A 20,942-nucleotide genomic window follows, 5' to 3' on the forward strand; every position below is an offset into this window, starting at 1 on the left:
CGAGGGTAGACGCATTTTTAAAAATTTTTTGTTCATTTTTATTTTTTAATTTGAGTGTGACAGAGAGAGAGAGAAAGAAACACACACAGAGAGAGAATGGGCACGCCAGGGCTTCCAGCCACTGCAAACGAACTCCAGACATGTGCACCCCCTTTTGCACCTGGCTAACGTGGGTCCTGGGGAATCGAGCCTCGAACCAGGGTCCTTAGGCTTCACAGGCAAGCACTTAACCACTCAGCCATCTCTTCAGCCCCTAGATGCAATCTAAATGAAGAAAACTCTTTTAGAATAAAGAATTGAAATTTGGATTTATGTGTAATATTTAACATGTGTAACTTGAGTTCATTTTTCTTCCTCCTGTGTGGGTCATAAGTTGTCATATAATGATTCACAGTTTCCTGTTGGCTTATATTACAACTTGTGTTTTATCCTCAGGAGAAAAAATGGCTTGGAGCAAGGTGTATTTTTCCAAAATCTTACCTAAGGTTTATATGTAGAAATTTACATAAAGACATACAGACATTTTTCTACATAGCAGGTCTGTGATTTCCATGAGATTGCTAGACTGAATACATCAGTGGATAGAAAGCATTTCCTTAATGGTAGTAGTATCTCTTTGTAATCTATCACATATGAGTTTTAAGCACACAGGGGGTTTGGGCCTGTCCATACATAACTCTGCTTTTTTGAGAAATGAGGTAAGTAAAGGAAATAGTCAAAAATCATTTCTGCTTTGTTACGTCTTTATAGTAATCCCCTGCCCCCTTTTTCTTTGCATTCAGAAAATTAGGTGCAAGTGAAGGAACCATAAATCAGGAGATTCAGCGATACCAGCAGCTAGAGTCTGTGGCTGTGAACGACATTCGGAGAGATGTTCGTAAAAAATTACGGAGATCCAGTATGCGAGTGAGTACATGTTTAAGAGTTCATGAATGAAACTGATTGCTGTTCTCTTTCATACTGTTGATAACACCAACTGATTTATACATATCAGAACAACTATGCACACTTAACAACCTATAAATTATCACAATAGTCCTGTGAGGTAGTTTTATTCATTTACTTTCCCATTTGAAAGATGAGAAAAATGAGACAAAGGTGAAGTAATTTGACCAAGTTTATGCTGCTAGTAATCCTAGCAGAGCCAAGACACAAACACAGAGTGCCTAAGCCACTCTGCTTTTCCAACCTTTCATGAAGTCACACTGGCTTTTTACCTTCTAATATGAACTGTGAAAATGTGAAGTCTTGTCTGTTCTTCCTGTTTTTCATAGTTGGTATTTTTCAGACAGCATTTTCTCCCTTTTCTGTTTAGATAAACACAATTTTTAGAGCAGTTTTAAATTCATAGCAACATAAAGAAGAGCATAAGGATTCCTGTGTGAGCACATGCATAACCTCAGTATTCTGTTCTGAGCTTCACTCATGGTGTGCATTCTATATACCTTGACTTTGTTTATTCATTTATTTATTTACTTTTGATTTTTTGAAGTAGGGTCTTGCACTAGCCCAGGCTGATCTGAATTCACTATGTAGTCTCAGGCTTGCCTTGAACTCATAGCAATCCTCCTACCTTGGCTTCCTGAGTGCTAGGAATAAAGGTGTGTGCCATCGTGCCTGGACAAATTGACTTTTATATATTAACTTTATATCCTATAATTTTCTGTAATAGTTATTTACTTCTAGGATATTTTTGTCAATTTTGGGGGGCTTTATATATAGACAACTGTTATATCTGTGAGTAACAATGATTTTTTTTCTTCCCAATCTGTATACCTTTCAGTCTATTAGTTAATATTTCCAGAACAATATTGAAAAGGAATGGTGAGAGGGGAAATGTCAACTTTCCTTTATTGTGATAAAATACCTGAGATAATCAGCCCTGTTGTTACTGTAGCTTATAAATTTTACTATTATAGGTCTATTTTTATTGTGTGTGTGTGTGTGTGTGTGTGTGTGTGTGTGTGTGTGTGCGTGTGTGTGTGTATTATATGCATGAATATGTTCCCTTGTGGAACCCCATACGGTCACCTACAGCAGAGGTTGCTTGCCTGGGAGTGACTGTAATGGAACATTGGATATCCCACTCCATGTTTTGAGCCGGAGTCTCTTTATACATATTCTGGAGCATGTAGTGGTCCTACAAGCTTTGGTCTCTGCTCCCCTGTGCAGCTGGTATTATAGTCATGTGTGGCCATACACAGCTGTTTTGTATGGGATCTGGAGATGAGCTCGGGCAGTCTCAGGCCCCCTCAAGCCCCCATGCTTGTACAGAAGGCACACTTATATGCTGAGCTATCTCTCCAGTCCTGTAGTTTGATTTTTATCTAGTTTAAAATAATTTAAAATTTCTCTTGAGATTACTTGTTTGTACCCTTGCTGTTTAGCAGTGTGTTAATGCAGTTTTATATTCTCCTGGTATCTTTCTGAGATACTTGTGTACACACAAACAGACATGGATACAAACACACACACATACATATGCCTGCAGACATGCATGCATGTACATGTTCCAGATATACCTTACTGATTACTGGTCTGACAGCAATCATCATATGGCTTCAGTTCTTTAAATTTGTTGTGTCTTCTAGCCTAAAATGTAGTAGATCTTGGTGAGTGTCTTATGTTTACTTGAGAAGAAGAACATTTTGCTATTGTTTGAAGTTGTCTATAGATATTGATTTATAGTGTGACTGAGTTCAGGCATGTCCATGCTGATTTTCTTACGTCTGTTAGAGCTTCCATGTCTGATAAAGGGTCACTAAAATATCTAACCATGACAGGGAATTCATCTATTTTTGCTTCACATAGTTTGGTACTACGTTAGGCACATAGAGTCTTCTTAGAGAATTGGCCCTTTAATCACTATATGATTTTCTTTATCACTCGTAACTTTCTCTTTTTGAAATTAATCTAGCTACTTGCCTTCGATGATGCAGTGTTAAGGTACCTGGAGAGGTAACATGTTTTATCATCCTTTTCTTAGGACTCAGTCTTTAGTAAGTCTCTGTCTAGGCTATGAACCTCTGAAGTGTTTTGTTTTGTTTTTTACTATTTCAGTGGGATAGTATGATAGAGCTTTCTGGATCTCAGTATTTTCCTTTTCTTTGTCAGTTATGCTTTTGCAGTGCCACACGGAGCATGTTGGACTCAGGTAGCTAGTTTCTCAGATATTCCTATCTCAGCACTGGTGTTGTGGCATTCTCTACTTGTTGAAACTCCCCATAATGCTTATCTAACATATCTTGGAGGCAGCAGTTTGCTCTGGGTCCTCCCCAATCTTACAATATAGGAAGAATTGTTGATTTTTGTCTGCTCAGCTTTAGTATGGAGTGGTGACTTCCAGGGTTCTTATATAGAACTGGAAACAAGAAAGAAACAAAAAGTGACTTTTCACGTTGGAGAAATAGATGGTTTAACGGGTAAGGCATTTGCTGGCAAGACAAAGACCCAGGTATGGCTCCCCAGTAGCCACATGAAGCCAGATGCACAAAGTGGTGCATAAATCTGGAGTTTCTTTGCAGTGGCTAGAGGCCCTGGTATGCTGGTTCTTTCTATCTATATATAGCTACCTTCCTCTTTTTTTTTCTCTGTCTCTAAATAAATAAAATTTTTGAAAAAATGACTCTTCAAAAGAATACATAGGTTTTTAACTTTTTTGAAAATTGAAGAATCCCAAGGAGATAAACTGCCCCTCACACTTCAGCCAAGCCACAGCTAAAACCACAGAGGAATTGGGAAGGCGAGCAAGAGTGCTACTTCCATGTTGAACCTGATAATCAGCACCAACATAAAGGAGACAGACCCTGAGGATACTCAACACTTACCAAAGCAGAGATCCAGAGGCTCTTAAGAGCTCCTCACTGAAGTAGACTTAAAACTCAGCCACCAAGGCTCTGGAAATTTTGTGAAAGAGGGGGTAGAAAGATTGTAAGAGCCGCAGGTTTAGACATCATGCCCAAAGGCATTTCCTCCATCAAAAAATAACTGACTGCTGCTCCCATAATACATAACCCACAATGCCATGGGGAATACCTGCAACCCCACTGAAGAGACTCCCCAACGAAAATGGGGGTAGGGACAAGGGAAAAGAGGGTGCCAACACATCATGTATCTATACAAACTATATTATTAAGAATAATAATAATAAGGGCTGGAGGGATGGCTTAGTGGTTAAGGCGTTTGGCTGCAAAGCCAAAGGACCCAGGTTCGATTCCCCAGGACCCACGTTAACCAAATGCACAAGGGGCACAAACGTTTGGAATTTGTTTGCAGAGGTCGGAAGCCCTGGTGTGTCCATTCTCTCTCTCTCTGTCCCTCTCTCCCTCTTTCTCTGTCAAATCAAAAAATAAAATTAAATTAAAATATACATATATTTAAATAATAATAATAATAAAATAGAAGAATCCTTCCTTTTTTGTCAGAATGAAGTTTTGTTGGTACCCTCATACATAAAAAATAATATATATATATTAGCTGATTAGGCTGGAGAGATGGGTTAGTGGTAAAGGTGCTTGCCTACAAAGCAAAAGGACCCAGGTTCGATTCTTTGGTATCCACGTAAAGCCAGATGCACAAAGTTGCACATGAGTCTGGAGTTTGTTTACAGTGGCTAAAGGCCCTGCACACCCATTCTTTCTCTCTCTCTCTCTCTCTTTCTCTCTTACTTTCCTTCCCTCCCTCTCTCAAATAAATAAAATTAAATTTAAATTTAAAAACAAAAGCTCTGATCTGCTGCACTTAAAAGAAAGAGAGAGATTGTGGGGAATCAGGAGGCACTAGCTTTTGACCTTCACTCTAAATTCCCAGAAAACCTTATTTAAGTTAAAGATAAAATCTAATTTATTTATTGGTATTCTCTGAAAGTAAGAGACTGTTGAGCTATAATGCATAGTTCTGTATTTAAATTTTTGATAACAGTCTGTAAGTAAAAGACTGCTTGTGTGCTATTTGAAAGTTATCCTTGTTAGTAGATTCTTAGAAATTAAAAAGTAGAGGGAATTAAAGAAATTCTTGAAATTATATGTGCATTCTTGTCTCATTCAGCACTTCCTCTTTAATTCTTATGCCCTTATTTGAATCCAAGTCTCAATTATATTAATATCTTTTTAATAGCTAGGCCCTTAGCACATCTGAGTGTCCAAATCTTCTCTTATTTTCTGAGCTTTTTCCCAGACTAGCACCTTAGCTCATTTTCTTCCTCCAGTCCTTTATAATGATTTCATTTCTTCTCACCTTGTTTCTAAACTCCTGACTCTTGCCCCCAGTCTTTTTTTCTCTCCTCTCTGGTCATCCAGTGGCTCTTACATTGCACAGCCTCCTCAAATATGTTAGGACCTAAAGACACCTGAGCATGGCACTATTTAGAACTCATCTATACTGCATAACAGCAGATGAAGTCTCCTGGGGGTAAGCAAGCTAACTTAATTAAGGTTTTGTTGTAACTGCAGTGAAATGTCACATCAATATTCAGCTGCCCACAGTCAATTTTTTTTTCTCTACCATTTCATTAGGCCGCTTCCCTGAAGGATAAGTGGGGTTTGGGTTATAAGCCAAGTTACAATCGATCAAAGAGCATTTCTGCTTCTGGAAGACCACCTCTGAAAAGAATGGAAAGAGCAAGGTAATTCATATTTAAACCAATGAAACAAATAATAAAGTTGCTAATCGCTATTAAGATTCACAATTTTTAACTATGTTCTAATTTGGTATTAAAAATGGGGGATGGTTACAATTAAAATAGCAATTACATTGGTTTCTGCTAGACTTTGTTTATCTTTACTTCTCAATGCAGTGACTACCTTTTAGTAACAAAGCATAGTGTAATTTAGATGAGCTTTATGTGTAAACTTGTAGACTACCCATCAAAAAGAAAACATGCACACTGGCAGATACTGTCTAAATAGTCAGTGTAGTAAAAGTATGCTTATTCACATTAAAATCCTGTTTCAGTATTAAATCAGAAATATAAAAATAAGTATAATATAATATATATATATATATAATATCTGTAATATATATAATAATATAATAAGTAAATATAAAAATAAGTATAACTGGGAATTTAGCCCAGTTGGTAGACTGTTTGCCTAGCATACATGAAGCCCTGGGTTCAGTCTCCAGCACTACGTGATCCAGGCATAGTGGCTGACACACACCTGTAATCCCAACACTCAGAGAAAGATCACTTCTGATCTTTCTGAAGGCAGAAAGATCAGAAGTTCAAGGTCATCTATGGCTACATGGTGAGTTTGAGGCAATGTAAGAAACATGAGACCCTGTCATAATAAAACTTTTTTATATGATTTAATTTTAGAAAAATTTGAGTTAATCAAAATGGTAAGTCTTGCTGGGCGTGGTGGCACACACCTCTAATCCCAGCACTTGGGAGGCAGAGGTAGGAGGATTGCCATGAGTTCGAGGCCACCCTGATACTACATAGTTAATTCCAGGCCAGTCTGGGCTAGAGTGAGATCCTACCTCAAAAAGTCAAAAAAAAAAAAAAATGGTAAGTCTTTGTCATGAAATGTTAAAGGTTAAGAAATTAAATGCAAAAAATATCTTTTAATTAAAGTCAGTATGTAGAAATAAAAGGCTAATATTATCAATAAGACTTCTATAAAGCCCAGGGATTTTTAAAACAAGAATATTAGTACTTTATATTATTTATATATCATAACTTTACATTTCACTTCTAGTTCTCGACTAGGAGAGACTGATGAGCTCCCAGAAATCCGAGTGGATGCAGCATCTCCCGGACCCAGAGTAACTTTTAACATCCAGGATACAGTAAGAGAAAGAGTGTTTGTCAGAAATTCTTGTTGCTAAATAGCTCCTACTAATTACAAACTTACAGTATTACAAAGTCTCAAACAACCAGTTCTTGCCTGTGACTAAAGTGAAGATTTTAGTAGCTGAAGTACCTGTATTTGACTGGCCACCCGTTGTTGCCCCATGCCTCTTGAGCTGTGTTGCAGGTAGTTGTGCTTCACATGCACAGTAAAGAACCCATAGGTACTTGTGAGGATCCACATTAACTATGTCTTTTATATGATTTTAGATGTGAAATATGTGCTGACTTTTGTGTATTTTAGTACAAAATGTATAAAAATGTAGAAGAAAGTACAACTTCAAAGTTTTATTCTAAATTCATAGCAGGTTAAATTTATGTTAAAATGTTTCTTTATTTGTATATTTATGTTGTCTTTTTATTTTTCATGAGTTTTTATTTTATTTTCTTATTGCTTTAATTAAGTTGAAAAATACACTATGGGGAAGTTCGCCACAGTCCAGGTCTCCTGGGAAAGGGTACTTCCAGGTACTTATGAAGAACAACATACAATTTTACTTTAAAGCCAATTTAATTGCCCTGAAAATCTACTTTCAAAATATCTTCCTTTCTCTTCAAACTTGAGACCTCAGGGATATTGTACCTAAAGATTTATGATTGTTTGGATTCTTTTTCATGTATAGTTCATAATATCTTGCATGCACGTATTTTTGTTTTATACTTAAATGTAGTTTAATATTATTTTGATCTTCAAAATTAAGAGGCTTAAATCAGCTTATCAACTCAACAAAATCATAAATCAAAAACTGTCACTTATGATGTATAGATCCTGAAATTAGTCTCTCTTTTCTTATATTCAACCCCAAAATGAATCTTAAAAATCCAGAATCTTGTTAAAGTACTTCAAACTAGAGTCAGGTCTTAACTCAGAGCAATAAATTAATCAACTGGTATTTCTTTTGTATCACTTGATAAGAAGAACATTTATTAAAGGATCTGCTGGGCCAGGGTCCACATGCCTATAATCACATCTACTATGGAAGACAAGTCACAGAGTGACTTTAAGGTCATCCCAGACAACTTGTTTTGTTTTGTTATTTTTTTTTTAAGTTTTTTCAAGATAGTCTCCTGTGACCCAGACTGGCCTTGAGCTTACTGTGTAATCTAGAATAGCCTTGAATTCCTGATCCTCTTGTGATTATAGGCATGTAACACCACACCCTGTCCTCAACCTGGGCAATAGAGTAAGACCCTGTCTCACAATAAAGAGAGTTGGGAATATAGTTCAGTAGAGGAGAAGTTGCTTGCCAAACACAAGGCCCTGGGTTTGATCCCTAGCTCAGTGACAAGGGGGAGAAAGATTGATTTCAAAAATTGTTTTGTGTTCAGAACAGTGAGAAAATATGCTACATAAACTTACAAATATGATTAACATTGTTAAAATGAAATTCCCCCAAATATTCATAAATCTAAAATAAACTTTAAAGATATCAGACATTTTAATTCTTGCCTAGAATTTTTCTTGCCAATTACAGTTTAAAAGTTGGTACTTAATCCAAATATAATTTGTTTCCTTGTCTTTGCACCTTAAGAATTAAGTCTCAACATCTGTCTCATAGTTTTATTGAATTTAGATTATGATGTAGCAAAGTTGACAAATACTTCCTTTTTTTTCAAAAAGCAAAAATCTTAGAAGCAGCCAGGCATGGTGGCGCACGCCTTTAATCCCAGCACTTGGGAGGCAGAGGTAGCAGATCACCATGAGTTCAAGGCTGCCCTGAGACTATACTGAATTCCAGGTCAGTCTGAGCTAGAGGGAGACCCTATCTTGAGAAAAAAAAAAAAATCTTAGAAACCAATAATTCATATGAATTAAATTTTATGTTTTTGCTTTTTGCTTGGTTGGTTGGTTTCTATGATCCTGAGGATGGAACCCAGGGCCTCCCACATATTAACCAAGTGCTCTACCACTGATTGGGTCTGGGGCTCTAGTTTGGTGGTCCTCACAGGCATTAATATTTAATGTGCTTCACATCCTGTTTTTTTTTTTATTAATTAATTAATTTATTTATTTGAGAGTGACAGACACAGAGAGAAAGACAGATAGGGGAGGGAGAGAGAATGGGCACGCCAGGGCTTCCAGCCTCTGCAAACGAACTCCAGACACGTGCGCCCCCTTGTGCATCTGGCTAACGTGGGACCTGAGGAACCGAGCCTCGAACCGGAGTCCTTAGGCTTCACAGGCAAGCGCTTAACCGCTAAGCCATCTCTCCAGCCCCACATCCTGTTTTTAAATACCAATGTTCCTTCTAAAAAATGGCATATTAAAAATCATAAATGAGATGTGAGGTTAGATGTTAGAATTGCTGATTATAAATTAGAAAATAGATTTATTTTAAAGGTTTTCATATAAATATCAAACAAGGAGATATTTTGTATGGAATTTTTTTTTAATGTTAGAAGATGTCCTAATAGCTCAATTACTTAATTCACTTAGTAGCTTGTTTATTTTTATACTGAAGAACTCCTGATTTATACAGATGTGTGAAGTTTTGATTATAGGATTTTGCTTTGAACTTCACAGTAGCATCCATATTTTTAATAATAATAACATTGCCTTACTCATTGCATTTACTAGAGTAGGTCATTTTTACATGCTATTTAAGCAACACCTACAACTTGGAATTTAAAGTAGGTCATGAGAAGTTTGGGTGGTTTCTTAGGCACATAAAAACAGTGGCTCCAGGTCAAATCATGAGTTAGTGACATGGTATTTATGTAAATTATTTACCTAAGTATGCAGTAATATTAAGTTACTTTGGTTGATGCATGTTTTATTACTCAACTATATACCTTCCCTCAACCAATGAGGGCTTATTTTTAAAACTACATCCACAAAAAGTTCCTACCAGCCTGATGCAATAACTACTCTGTACTGACAGGCCAGCATGCTTATCACTAACTGCTCTTCTATTCTGATAGTTGATCATGTTGCTTTTCTTCCCACACATTTAACTTCTGCTCAGTGTGTATTAATGAATATGATGCTGTATGTTTCTATAAACTAAAATTTCATTCTGATTTTTAAAGTGTCAGCTCAGAGTGAGAAAATACAACTCTGAGGAAATTTTAAAATGTTAGACTTACATGTTTATTATTTTTTTCTCTTTCTCATTGAAAAGGGACTTGAAAATGAATTTGATCCATGTTTTCTCTTTTGATAATCAGTTTCCAGAGGAGACAGAACTGGATCTTTTGTCAGTAACTATTGAAGGTCCATCTCACTACTCATCAAATAGTGAAGGATCCTGTTCCGTGTTCAGTTCTCCCAAAACTCCAGGAGGTTTTTTGCCAAATATTCCTTTACAATCTGAAGACGGCCGGCGGGATGATAGTCTGTCTTCTAGTAGTGAAGACTCTGAGAAGGATGAAAAAGATGAAGATCGTGAGAGGGAAAGGTTCTATATTTATAGGAAACCCTCGTAAGTAGCCTTTATGATCCTTAGGTAGTATTTCAGAATCCAGAACTAAGCCTAAAACATGGTATCTGACATAACATTTGCCAAGCTGGGTATAGCGGTGCACACCTGTAACTCCAGCAATTGAGAAGTAAAAGAAGTAGGATCAGGTGGTCAAAGTCATCCTGGACTACCTAGTAATTTCCAAGACATCCTAGGCTATGTGTGACTCAAGAGAAAGTCAGGGAGAAAGTGAGGGAGGGAAGATACAAAAAAAACATTTGATTTTTGAGTAAGACTAAAAAAAATACACATAATTTCTAATATAATGTACATGCATATGGTGTTATTTTCTCTTTTATATAAATGAGTTTATTTAAATTGCTTTAAATCTTCACAATAATTTCTGTCAATAAACTGGAAACAGAGGTGTGATTATGAGTTAAAATAAAGAATGGACACTTTGTTTCCTGGGCTTAGAAAGTAACAAATTGCAAAGAGGCACAGAGAAGCACTATATAATTAAGAAAGATAGTGAAGAAGAAGTATTTAGCAGTAAATGAAGATTACAGCAAATTAGAAGAAATAAGGTGAGATGTTATCGATGAAGTGAAGGACACATATATGAAATCTTGCTCTGAATGTGCTCTTAAGAGAAGCTGGAGGGCTGGAGAGATGGCTTAGCGGTTAAACGCTTGCCTGTGAAGCCTAAGGACCCTGGTTTAAGGCTTAGTTCCCCAGGTCCCACGTTAGCCAGATGCACAAGGGGGCGCATGCGTCTGGAGTTCGTTTGCAGAGGCTGGAAGCCCTGGCGCGCCCATTCTCTTTCTTTCTCTCTATCTGTCTTTCTCTCTGTGTCTGTTGCTCTCAAATAAATAAATAAATAAAAATTTAAAAAAATAAAGAGAAGCTGGAAGGATCTTTAAAACTTCTAAACCACAGCTCAACTTAGGTGGTAAGATTAATACTGACAGTTTCTAATGGAAAATGGGCTAGGTACAAGAATGATAACTCCATTTCCTGTCTCCTCTGTCTGAGTTTAGAAGACTCTCTTCTCAAGACTGATGTCACTAGCTTCTCAGTCTCTTGTATCGGCACATTTTGGATTTGCTTCATGTTTTGGGATACAGCCTCAAATAACTTTCTAACAAGAGTTATAGTATTATTTTCTTATTTTTTAAAGAAAAAATAAAATTATGGCTCATATGTTTGATTGTTGTATTGAGTACAGAAGTCTACTCTATTATTTCTTCAAGAAAAACTTTTTCAGCATTAGTATTTAGCATCTGACATTGGTAACCCTTTTTCAATTCTGCAAATATGACTTGTTTTATTTTAATATCTATTAGAATAAATGTATCTGCATATTTTAATTTTATTTAATTTTATAGTGTTATGTCCCAGTTTGGGTCTTTTCTAAATAGTTTTCTAGATATTTTTATATTTTTCAAAATACTTTTTTTTTTTTTTTTTTGCTATAGGAAATACCATTTTATCTTTAGGTAAATTCTTTGCCTTATGTTATGTTCTTTTAATAGTAAATTAGGCATTTTCCCTGGTGTGTGTGTGTGTGTGTGTGTGTGTGTGTGTGTGTGTGTGTGTGTTATATTCTCCTTTTCAAAAATACTTTATTATTGATGTGGATATAATTTACAGAGGCCTCTAGCTATTGCAAACAAGCTGCAAATGCATGTGCCACCTTGTGCATCTGGTTTTATGTGGATACTGGGGGATTGAACCAGGGTCATCTGGCTTTTCAGCCAAGCACCTTAACCACTAAGCATCAGTCTAGCCCATGTATTAAATTTTATTTTGGCACAAACACTCGGCATGAGATGTACATGAGTGCATGTACAGCACTCCACTATTCTCTTAGGAAGTTACTCACAACAGATCTTTGGGCTTGAGTAATGGATTTAATGCCTGTTGGTTGGTTGCTCCCTGGGGTAACTATCATCCCATTCATTTCTTCTATTATGTTGACAATTTGAGCTTCCTTATCAAAGTATTTATCCTCCTGTGACTGAATTGTTCACTTGGTATAATGTCCTCAAGTTCATTCATTATCATTGCATATTGTAGCATTTCTTTCTAAGGATGAGTAATCATCATTGTGTATGTACACTATTAACTAGATATTTTTTCTACATCTTGCTTCCTGTGGAGAAGGCCACAGTGAAGTGGAAATGTCTTTTCAAGATATTGCTTCCCTTATTCTGGATAAATACCCAGAAGAGGACTGCTGATCATTCAGTAATTCTGTTTATAAGGAACCTCTACACTGTTTTCTCAAGTGGCTGCACCATTTTGCAGTCCTACCACATATGGAAAGTGGATCAGTTTATCCACATCCTGGCCAACACTTGTCTGTTTCCAATAGTACATAGTTGATATTAGAAATGCATATTTAAGTCTTTAGCCCATTTTGTAATTGTGTTACTTACTTTTTCGCTTTTGGGCTATAGGAGTCCCTTATGTAGTTTAAAAATTAACTTGTCATCAGATTTATAGTTTACAGATATTTTCTCTCATTCCATGGGTTTCTTTTTTACTCTTGATTATTTTCTTCACTATGCAGACACTGTTTTGCTTTGATATAATATTTTGTATAATATTGTCAATTTTTGCATTTATTTTCCTATGCTGTTAGTTACTATCATATCTGTGAAATCATTGCCAAGTTTAATGTCATGAAGATTTGCCTTATAGTTGCAGTCTTAGATTTAAGTCTTTAATCCATTTGAGGGGTCTTTTTGTTTTGTTTTGTTTTGTTTTGTTTTGTTTTGTTTTGGAGACAAGGCCTTGCTATATTCCAGATGAAACTTTTAGTTCTCCTGTCACAGCCTCCCAAGTGTTAATCTAATAGGGTCAGTTCTACTTCCTAAAAGCTTTGACATCATTTTTCTTTATTTTTATATTCTGTCTTTGAATAAGATCAGGAAATTAGCATTAATATTTTACAATTTGGAAAAATGAAATTTCTGGCATACAGAATGTAGCCATGCACTAATACTTAAGCCCACTAATAGCAGTGATTATGTCTTTGTCCTCATCACTTAGCACACTGCTGGGCATATAGTAGTTGTTCATAGTTGTTGTATAAATTGTAACTCCATTAAATTTAGGGGGAAAAAAATCAACCATTTACTAGTTGAGTAAGTTGTATGAATGTATAGAATAATAAAATTTCTTTACAGTTTTGTCTCTTTACTGCAGTGTGGTAACCCCTTGTTCTCTCTAGGCATACCTCTCGCAAGAAAGCAACAGGCTTTGCTGCTGTTCATCAGCTGTTTACAGAGCGCTGGCCTACAACACCTGCCAACCGCAGTCTGAGTGGCACAGCTACTGAGAGAAACATTGATTTTGAACTGGATATAAGGGTTGAAATTGACAGTGGAAAATGTGTACTCCACCCAACCACCCTTCTACAAGAGCATGATGATATAAGTTTGAGAAGGTAAAAAGTCAAATGTAATTCATTTGAGATAAATGCAAATTTTAAAAGTAATTGTTGATAATTATCGTAATTATTTGCATAGCATACAATTTTTTAAACAAATGAAAAATGGATATCTGATTTAATCTTGGTTAGTTTGTTAGTAAAAATAGTTTTATTTGAGGCTGGGAATGCAGCTCACTGGTACAATCCTTGACTATCAAACTTGAGCTCCTCAGTCTGCCTCCTACACACACAAAATGTTATGTCTTCGGAATTCCCCATTTAAAAAGCATGAATTTCTCAGTCTCTACCTTTGTATTGTGTACATTTCTGTTTTATTTTTTTTAATTTTTTTTGTTTATTTATATGAGAGCGACAGACAGAGAGAGAGAGAGGAGAGTGGGCACACCAGGGCTTCCAGCCACTGCAAACGAACTTCAGATGCATGCGCCCCCTTGTGCATCTGGCTAATGTGGGTCCTGGGGAATTGAGCCTTGAACTGGGGTCCTTAGGCTTCACAGGCAAGCGTTTAACCACTAAGCCACCTCTTCAGCCCCTACATTTCTGTTGTAAATAACAGTGTGGTATTCTTGGTTATGAAGACTTTTGATGTGTTCCTATAGAAAGAAGAAAGGTTGGAAACATTTGCACAGAATATTCAGGGTATAACCATATTCTTACCATTTGTTCTACCATTAACTAAACAGTGATACTAACAGATTTAACATTGTTTCTTTGAATATTTGTTTCAACATCTAAAAATGAATTTTACAACTAAAAGTTACTAGTGAGCAAGTGGATAAAAATGTGACTGGAAGAAGAATGGCAGTTTGTCAGCAGTTGGAGCAGGACTTAGTTATTCTCTATACCATTCTTTGCTTTTTATATGTTTGAAATTTTTCATACTAAATTTTTAATGACCTGCTTGTCTAATGAAGATTTTATTCCGTGAAACAAACAAACAAACAAAAATCTTAGGTGGTTAAAATGTCTTACAAAGAGTGATGCTTAAAAGAATGACTGATAGGTCTTTTGTTTTGTTTTTGTTTTTCAAGGTAAATTCTTGCTCTAGGCCAGGCTGATTTGGAATTTACTATGTAGCCTCCTACTACCTCTGCCTCCCAAGTGCTGGGATTAAAGGTGTGCACCACCACACTGGGCTTGGTAGCTCATTTTAAATGAACCATAAAAATCCATATTTTAAAAAAATCCATATTAAACTGCTGGTATTTATCTCATTTTCTACCTACTTAAAGGACATTTTCATTAGGTTTGTCCTAATATGCTCAAGTGAAACAGTTTATTTAACCTTAGAAAAGTATAAGGGCAACTGGATGTGACTGTGTACATAATCCCAGAATTCAGAAAGCAGGAGGGTGCCTGAACTTGGTAGTATGACCCATTCTCAGACAAACAAAAAATAAATAAAGATAGCTGCCCAGTGTCATTATAAAGCATACACTAATGTCATTCATTCAAGGCATTAATCAACAATCAAGACACTGATCATTACTTTTTCAACTTTTTAAATAATTACTTTCTATTGACAGTGTACAGTTGGCTTTAAAACAAAAGGGCTGATACATGGTTTTTTTTTAAAAAAAAAAAAATAAAGCATTTGTCTCTTTTTCATAGGAGTTATGATCGAAGTTCCAGGAGCTTAGATCAAGATTCTCCTTCAAAAAAGAAAAAATTTCAAACGAATTATGCTTCTACCACCCATTTAATGACTGGCAAGAAAGTGCCATCATCTTTACAGACAAAGTCTAGTGACTTAGAGACAACAGTATTTTACATTCCTGGGGTGGATGTAAAGGTAAAAACCTAGTTGTCTACAATAGAGACTAGATTATTGCTAGGGGTATTTATTTTTTGCCATATGTATTCTTCTTTTGCATATTATATAAAAAGTGAGACTTCTTGGGTTGTGTAATATAGTCATAGTCTAAACATAATATGTAAATTGCAGATTGCAATTCCCCTGACACAGATTTTTTTCTTTATTAGTTTGGCAGAAAGAAGTTATATTGATACTTGTAGTAGGCATGCTAAGCCTTGTCTAATGAGTGCATCTTCCTTAAGGATTTTTTTTTAGGTTCTAAAACTATAGAATCTTAGACTAGTAACCTCAAAAGAACATTAAAGATTATCTGGATTGATCCTTTAAAATGATTTTTTTTTAAAGCAGATACTTGACAGGATCTTACAACCAACTTGTGAAAGTTAGGACCGAGTCTTCAGATACCTGAGCCAGAAAGAGAACAAATATTCTTCTAAGCTAACTTGTCTGTATTTCATGGTGTTTGCTCATCTATAAGATCTTAATTTTAAAAGCATATTTTTTTCATTACAGTTGCATTACAATTCCAAGACTCTAAAGACAGAATCACCTAATGCTTCCAGAGGGTCTTCATTGCCTAGAACTCTCTCCAAAGAGTCCAAGCTGTACGGTATGAAAGATAGTGCAGCACCTCCTCCTTCTCCTCCTTTACCTTGCACTGTTCAGAGCAAGACTAACACCTTACTTCCTCCCCAAGCCCCGCCTATTCCCTCAGGTACTGAAGGAGAATTTACTCCACTGTTTGTGTGCTTTTCTTACTTTTTAGTTGTCCGCTTGCTGTATTGAGACTTTGGAATTCAAATGTTTAAGAAAAAAGGACATATTTAGTGACTATACAAAATTCATAAATGGAAGTGTGGGACAGTTATTCTAGACAATATATTAAATTGATATTATTTTAGAATACCAGTTATTAACATAGTAATTAGTTTACTTAACCAGATTTTTAGGATAGGTATACTTAGGAAGGGGCAGCTTTATGGGGTTCAAATTTTGGAGCTATGATCAGATAGAATTATCAAATTGATACATATACAAGGACACTAGAACACATTGATTGTGGGGACTGGAGAGATGGCTCCACAATTAAAGGTGCTTGCTTACAAAACGTGATGGCACAGGTGATTCCCCAGTATCCATATAAAGCCAGACTTACAAAGTGGTACATACACCTGGACTTTGTTTGCAGTAGCAAGAGACCCTTACACACCCATTCCCGCCACTCTCTTACTCTGTCTTTCTCTGTGCTTACAAATAAATAAACATTTTTAAAATGAATGAATATAGTGGGCTTAGCAGTAATTATTAAGTATCTGTTATGATATAGCATATTACCTAAAACTTAATTTTTTTTTAAATTTAATTTATTAGTTTTCATTTCAGTGAATACAGGCAGTTTGGTACCATTATTTAGGCTCATCTGTGATCTACCCCCTCCCATTAGACCCTCCTTGTTAATGAAAATGGGTCGTGCATTGTGGAGTTAGCCCCCAGTTATTAGTGTGATAAATGTCTCTGCAAATCATGACCCAACATGTGACTCTGACATTCTTTCCGCCCCCTCTTCCGCAAGATTTCCCTGAGCCATGTTGGGTTCATTTTTGGTCTGCTTCAGTGCTGAGGTGTTGGGGGCCTCTGAGGCTTTGGCTCTCTGATTTGGTAGGAGTTGATTTTTCTCTGCGTTGATCTCCTTCCCCTTTGTGCTGGTATCCGGTTCACAGGAAAACATCACCCTTGCTTATTTCGCCAGTTGTCCTTAGTTTCAGTCAGGCCCCTTTTGAGGTATGTTGGGGCAGCTCTCTTCTTAGGATCTGCATCCATCTGGAAAAGAGAAGCAGATTCTCCAACGGAGAGTAAGTTAGCACCCGGAAAATTGAGATAACACTTACTTTTTTGATAGACAGTTTGATAGGTGTAGGCCCTCTTATACCCTGTGATTGATGGTAGCTTGATATTGTAGAGTGGGCTTGTGTTTGGGTATGGTTCTGACTTGTTTCCCAGCTCCAGCTAAGGGTCTAGTACCACTGAGTGGATCAGTTAGCCAAATCAAGAGCAATTGATTCCTCACCATGGCTGTGTACCACTATTGCACTTGTGTGGGCATCACATCCGGTTATTTGTTGCTAATTAGGTTAAACAATGTGTTGCTTGGACAGATCTTGGTCATTCCCCCAGTCGCCTATGTAGCGCCTTCTGGCACTAGACATGCTGACTGTCTGGGGACTGACTCTCTCCTGGCTTCCAGCCATGTCATTCCATTTTACGCGTCAGCTGTGTATGGAGTCTTCAGCAATAGGGTCTTATCATTGGCCTTTGGTGGGTCATCAAGTACTCTGACAGAAGTCTGTCATTGCTAAATCTTAATTTTTAAAAAATAGCCTTTATCACAGTTTTTGTTGACCAGAAACTCAGCAGTTTGGCTAGCTGAATCTTTTTTTTTTAATATATAGATAGAGATGTAGATATAGATATAGATATTTAGATTTTATTGACAGTTTCTATAGTTATAGAAAACAAGCCATGGTTATTTCCCTCTCCTCCCCCACTTTTCCCTTCATAACTTTGCTCTCCGTCATATCCCCTCCCTCTATCCATTAGTCTTTTAATTTGATGTCATTAGCTTTTTCTCCTATTATAAGGGTCTTGTATAGATATTGCTAGGCAGTGCGAGGTCTTAGATATTGAGGCCAATTTCTGTCCAGTCAGTTCTATGTAAGGAGTGGCACCCTTCCTTTGGCTCTTACATTCTTTTAGCCACCTTTTCTGCAATGAACCCCAATCCCTGGAGGGTGTGAGATGTTTCTGTGCTGGGCACTCCTCTGTCCATTCTTCTCAGCACTATGATGCTTTTTGGGTCATCCCAGTGGTCATCGCCATCTGAAAAGAAAAGCTTCTCTAACCAGAAGTAAGAGTAGCATTAATATATGAATATGAACATTAAGTATAGTGCTTTCAGGGAAATTTGGTGAAAGTAATATATGTAATATATGTATTTATATGTATTTATCCAGACAAGAGCAGGCTTTATACCCCTAAGGTTTATGATCTCTCCTACCATAGGTTTTCAGTATCAGGCATGTATTTCCTCCCATAGAGCAGGCTTTCAGTCCGCTTAGAGAGCAGTTGGTTTCCCCCAGAGCAGAAATGTCACTATTGCACTTTTTTCAGTCATTTGGACTATCTGGCCAAATGAGGCTTCCAGTGTCCACTGTTTTCACCACTGATGACTTCTGTCTAGCATAAGGCTGCATGCAGTACAGCTTTTTCCAGCTTTCAATTGGCTGGGCTACAGAGAGAAGGTTTTCTGCTCAGCACCAGCTTGATTTCTCAGTGACTTTGCCACTCAGGCATGTGAAGTCTTCAGCAATAGGGTCTTACCATCTCTTTCTCATGGGAAACCAAGGGCCTTGGCAGTAGCCTATAATGTTTTGGAGGCAACAGGGACCTCCCTGGCCAACAACTCAATGGAAGGTATCTCATCCCTGGCACTGAAAATTTTCTAGTAACAATCTATGGCTTCTGGATGTGTCATTATTCAAGAAAGTAGATTTTCACATGTCTTACTCAGAATATCGTGAATTTTGATTGACCCTCCCCCACCCTTCTTTTATATAATCTCTTCCCCTGACCTAGGTTAGGCCTTTCCCCTCCCTGTAATCTGTTTTTCTACTTACATATATACAATAAAATCCCCTAAAGTCCTTCCCTCTCCTTCCTCCCTTATAGCCTTTTTCTAGCATATGGGCCTCTGCTAATGATTTTTGGTTCTAGTTCATGCACAAGTCTATACATTTGTAGCTAGGATCCACATATAAGAGAGAGCAAGTGATGCATGGCTTGCTGGGCCTAGGTTACCTCACTTAGTATAATCCTTTCCAGAGCCACCCATTTCCCTGCATATTTCATAATTTCATTTTTCTTTACTGCTGAATAGAACTCCATTGTGTAAATGCACCATATCTTTATCATCCATTCATCTGTGTATGGACATCTAAGCTGGTTCCATTTCCTAGCTATTATGAGTAGAGCTGCAATAAAGATGGTTGTACAAGTATCTGTAAGGTACTGAGAAGAGTCATTAGGATACATGCCTAGGAGTGCTATAGCTGGATCATATGGTAAATGTATTTTTAGCTGTCTTAAGAACCTCCACACTGAGTTCCACAATGGCTTTACCATATTACATTCCCACCAACAGTGTAGAAGGGTTCCCCTTTTACTGTATCCTCACCAATATTTATTGTCATTTGTTTTCTTGATGGTAGCCATTCTGACAGGAGAGAGATGGAATCTCAAGGTAGTTTTAATTTTCATTTCCCTGGTGGCTAAGGATGTATAGCTTTTTTTAGATGTTTAAATGCTGTCTGTATTTCTTCTGATGAGAACTCTCTTATTTGGTTCCATGGCCAGTTTTTTAATTGGATTTGATTTCTTATTGTTCTGTTTGTTGAGTTCCTTGTATATTCTGGATATTAATCCCCTGTCAGATGTGTAGCTGGCAAAGATTTTCTCCCATTCTGTAGGTTGTTTCTGTGCTCTATTCACAGTGTCCTTTGCTTTACAACAGCTTGTAATTTCATGAGATCCCAGTGGTTGATTAGTGGCTTGATTTTCTGAGCAATTCTGGTTATACTCAGATAGTCTTTACTTATGCCAGTATGTTGAAGGGTTTCCCCTACCTTTTCTTTCAAGCAATTTCAGAGTTTCACGTCTGATACTAAGGGCCCTGATCCACTTGGATTTGATTCTTGTACATGGAGAAAGACAAAGATCTATTTTCATCTTTCTAACTATAGATATCCAGTTTTCCCAGTACTACTTGTTGAAGAGGCTGTCTTTTCTCCAATAAATAGTTTGGGCATTTTTGTCAAAAATCAAATGGTTGTAGCTGCCTGGATTAACATCTGGATCCTCTGTTCTGTTCCATTGACCTATATGTCTGCTCTGTCATATAGCTTAAAATCAGGTATGGTGATACTACCAGCCTTATTTTTGTTGCTCAAAATCATTTTCGCTATCCGAGGGGTTTTGTGCTTCCAAATAAATTTTAAGATTGTTTTTTCTATTAATGGAGATTGCTAAATGTGTAGCTTGCTTTGGTAAGATTGACATTTTAACAATATTGATTCTTCCAGCCCAAGAACATGGAATGTCTTTCCATTTCCTTGTGTCTTCTGTAATTTCTTGCTTGAGTGTTTTAAAATTATCACTGTAGAGAGCCTTCATTTCCTTGGTTAAGTTTATTCCAAGGTGGGTTTTTTTTTTGTTTTTTTTTTGAGGCAATTTGTGAATGGGAGAGATTTCCTAATTTCATCCTCCGCATCATTGTTGTTAGTATGTAGGAAAGCTACTGATTTCTGTGTACTTATTTTGTATCTTGCTACATTGCTAAAAGTGTTTACCATCTCTAACAGT

At 36.8% G+C, this 20,942-nt stretch overlaps 1 protein-coding gene across 8 annotated transcripts in view; it reads left to right on the forward strand.

Annotated features, from left to right (window-relative positions):
• Positions 1-20,942, forward strand: part of Kiaa1109 (KIAA1109 ortholog) — a 240,137-nt gene that overhangs the window by 188,040 nt on the left and 31,155 nt on the right. For 5 of the 8 annotated variants that reach the window (XM_045130867.1, XM_045130874.1, XM_045130870.1 and 2 more), the window contains 8 exons: positions 783-906; positions 5,514-5,623; positions 6,699-6,789; positions 7,256-7,318; positions 10,019-10,272; positions 13,490-13,705; positions 15,323-15,503; positions 16,041-16,242. In XM_045130867.1, coding sequence (XP_044986802.1) covers positions 783-906; positions 5,514-5,623; positions 6,699-6,789; positions 7,256-7,318; positions 10,019-10,272; positions 13,490-13,705; positions 15,323-15,503; positions 16,041-16,242 — 1,241 coding nt within the window. The remainder of the gene's footprint in view (positions 1-782; positions 907-5,513; positions 5,624-6,698; positions 6,790-7,255; positions 7,319-10,018; positions 10,273-13,489; positions 13,706-15,322; positions 15,504-16,040; positions 16,243-20,942) is intronic. The other 3 variants (XM_045130872.1, XM_004667019.2, XM_045130873.1) reach the window with 2 other exon arrangements.

Source organism: Jaculus jaculus, chromosome 12 (assembly GCF_020740685.1).
Source record: "Jaculus jaculus isolate mJacJac1 chromosome 12, mJacJac1.mat.Y.cur, whole genome shotgun sequence".
Taxonomy (NCBI): Eukaryota; Metazoa; Chordata; class Mammalia; order Rodentia; family Dipodidae; genus Jaculus; species Jaculus jaculus.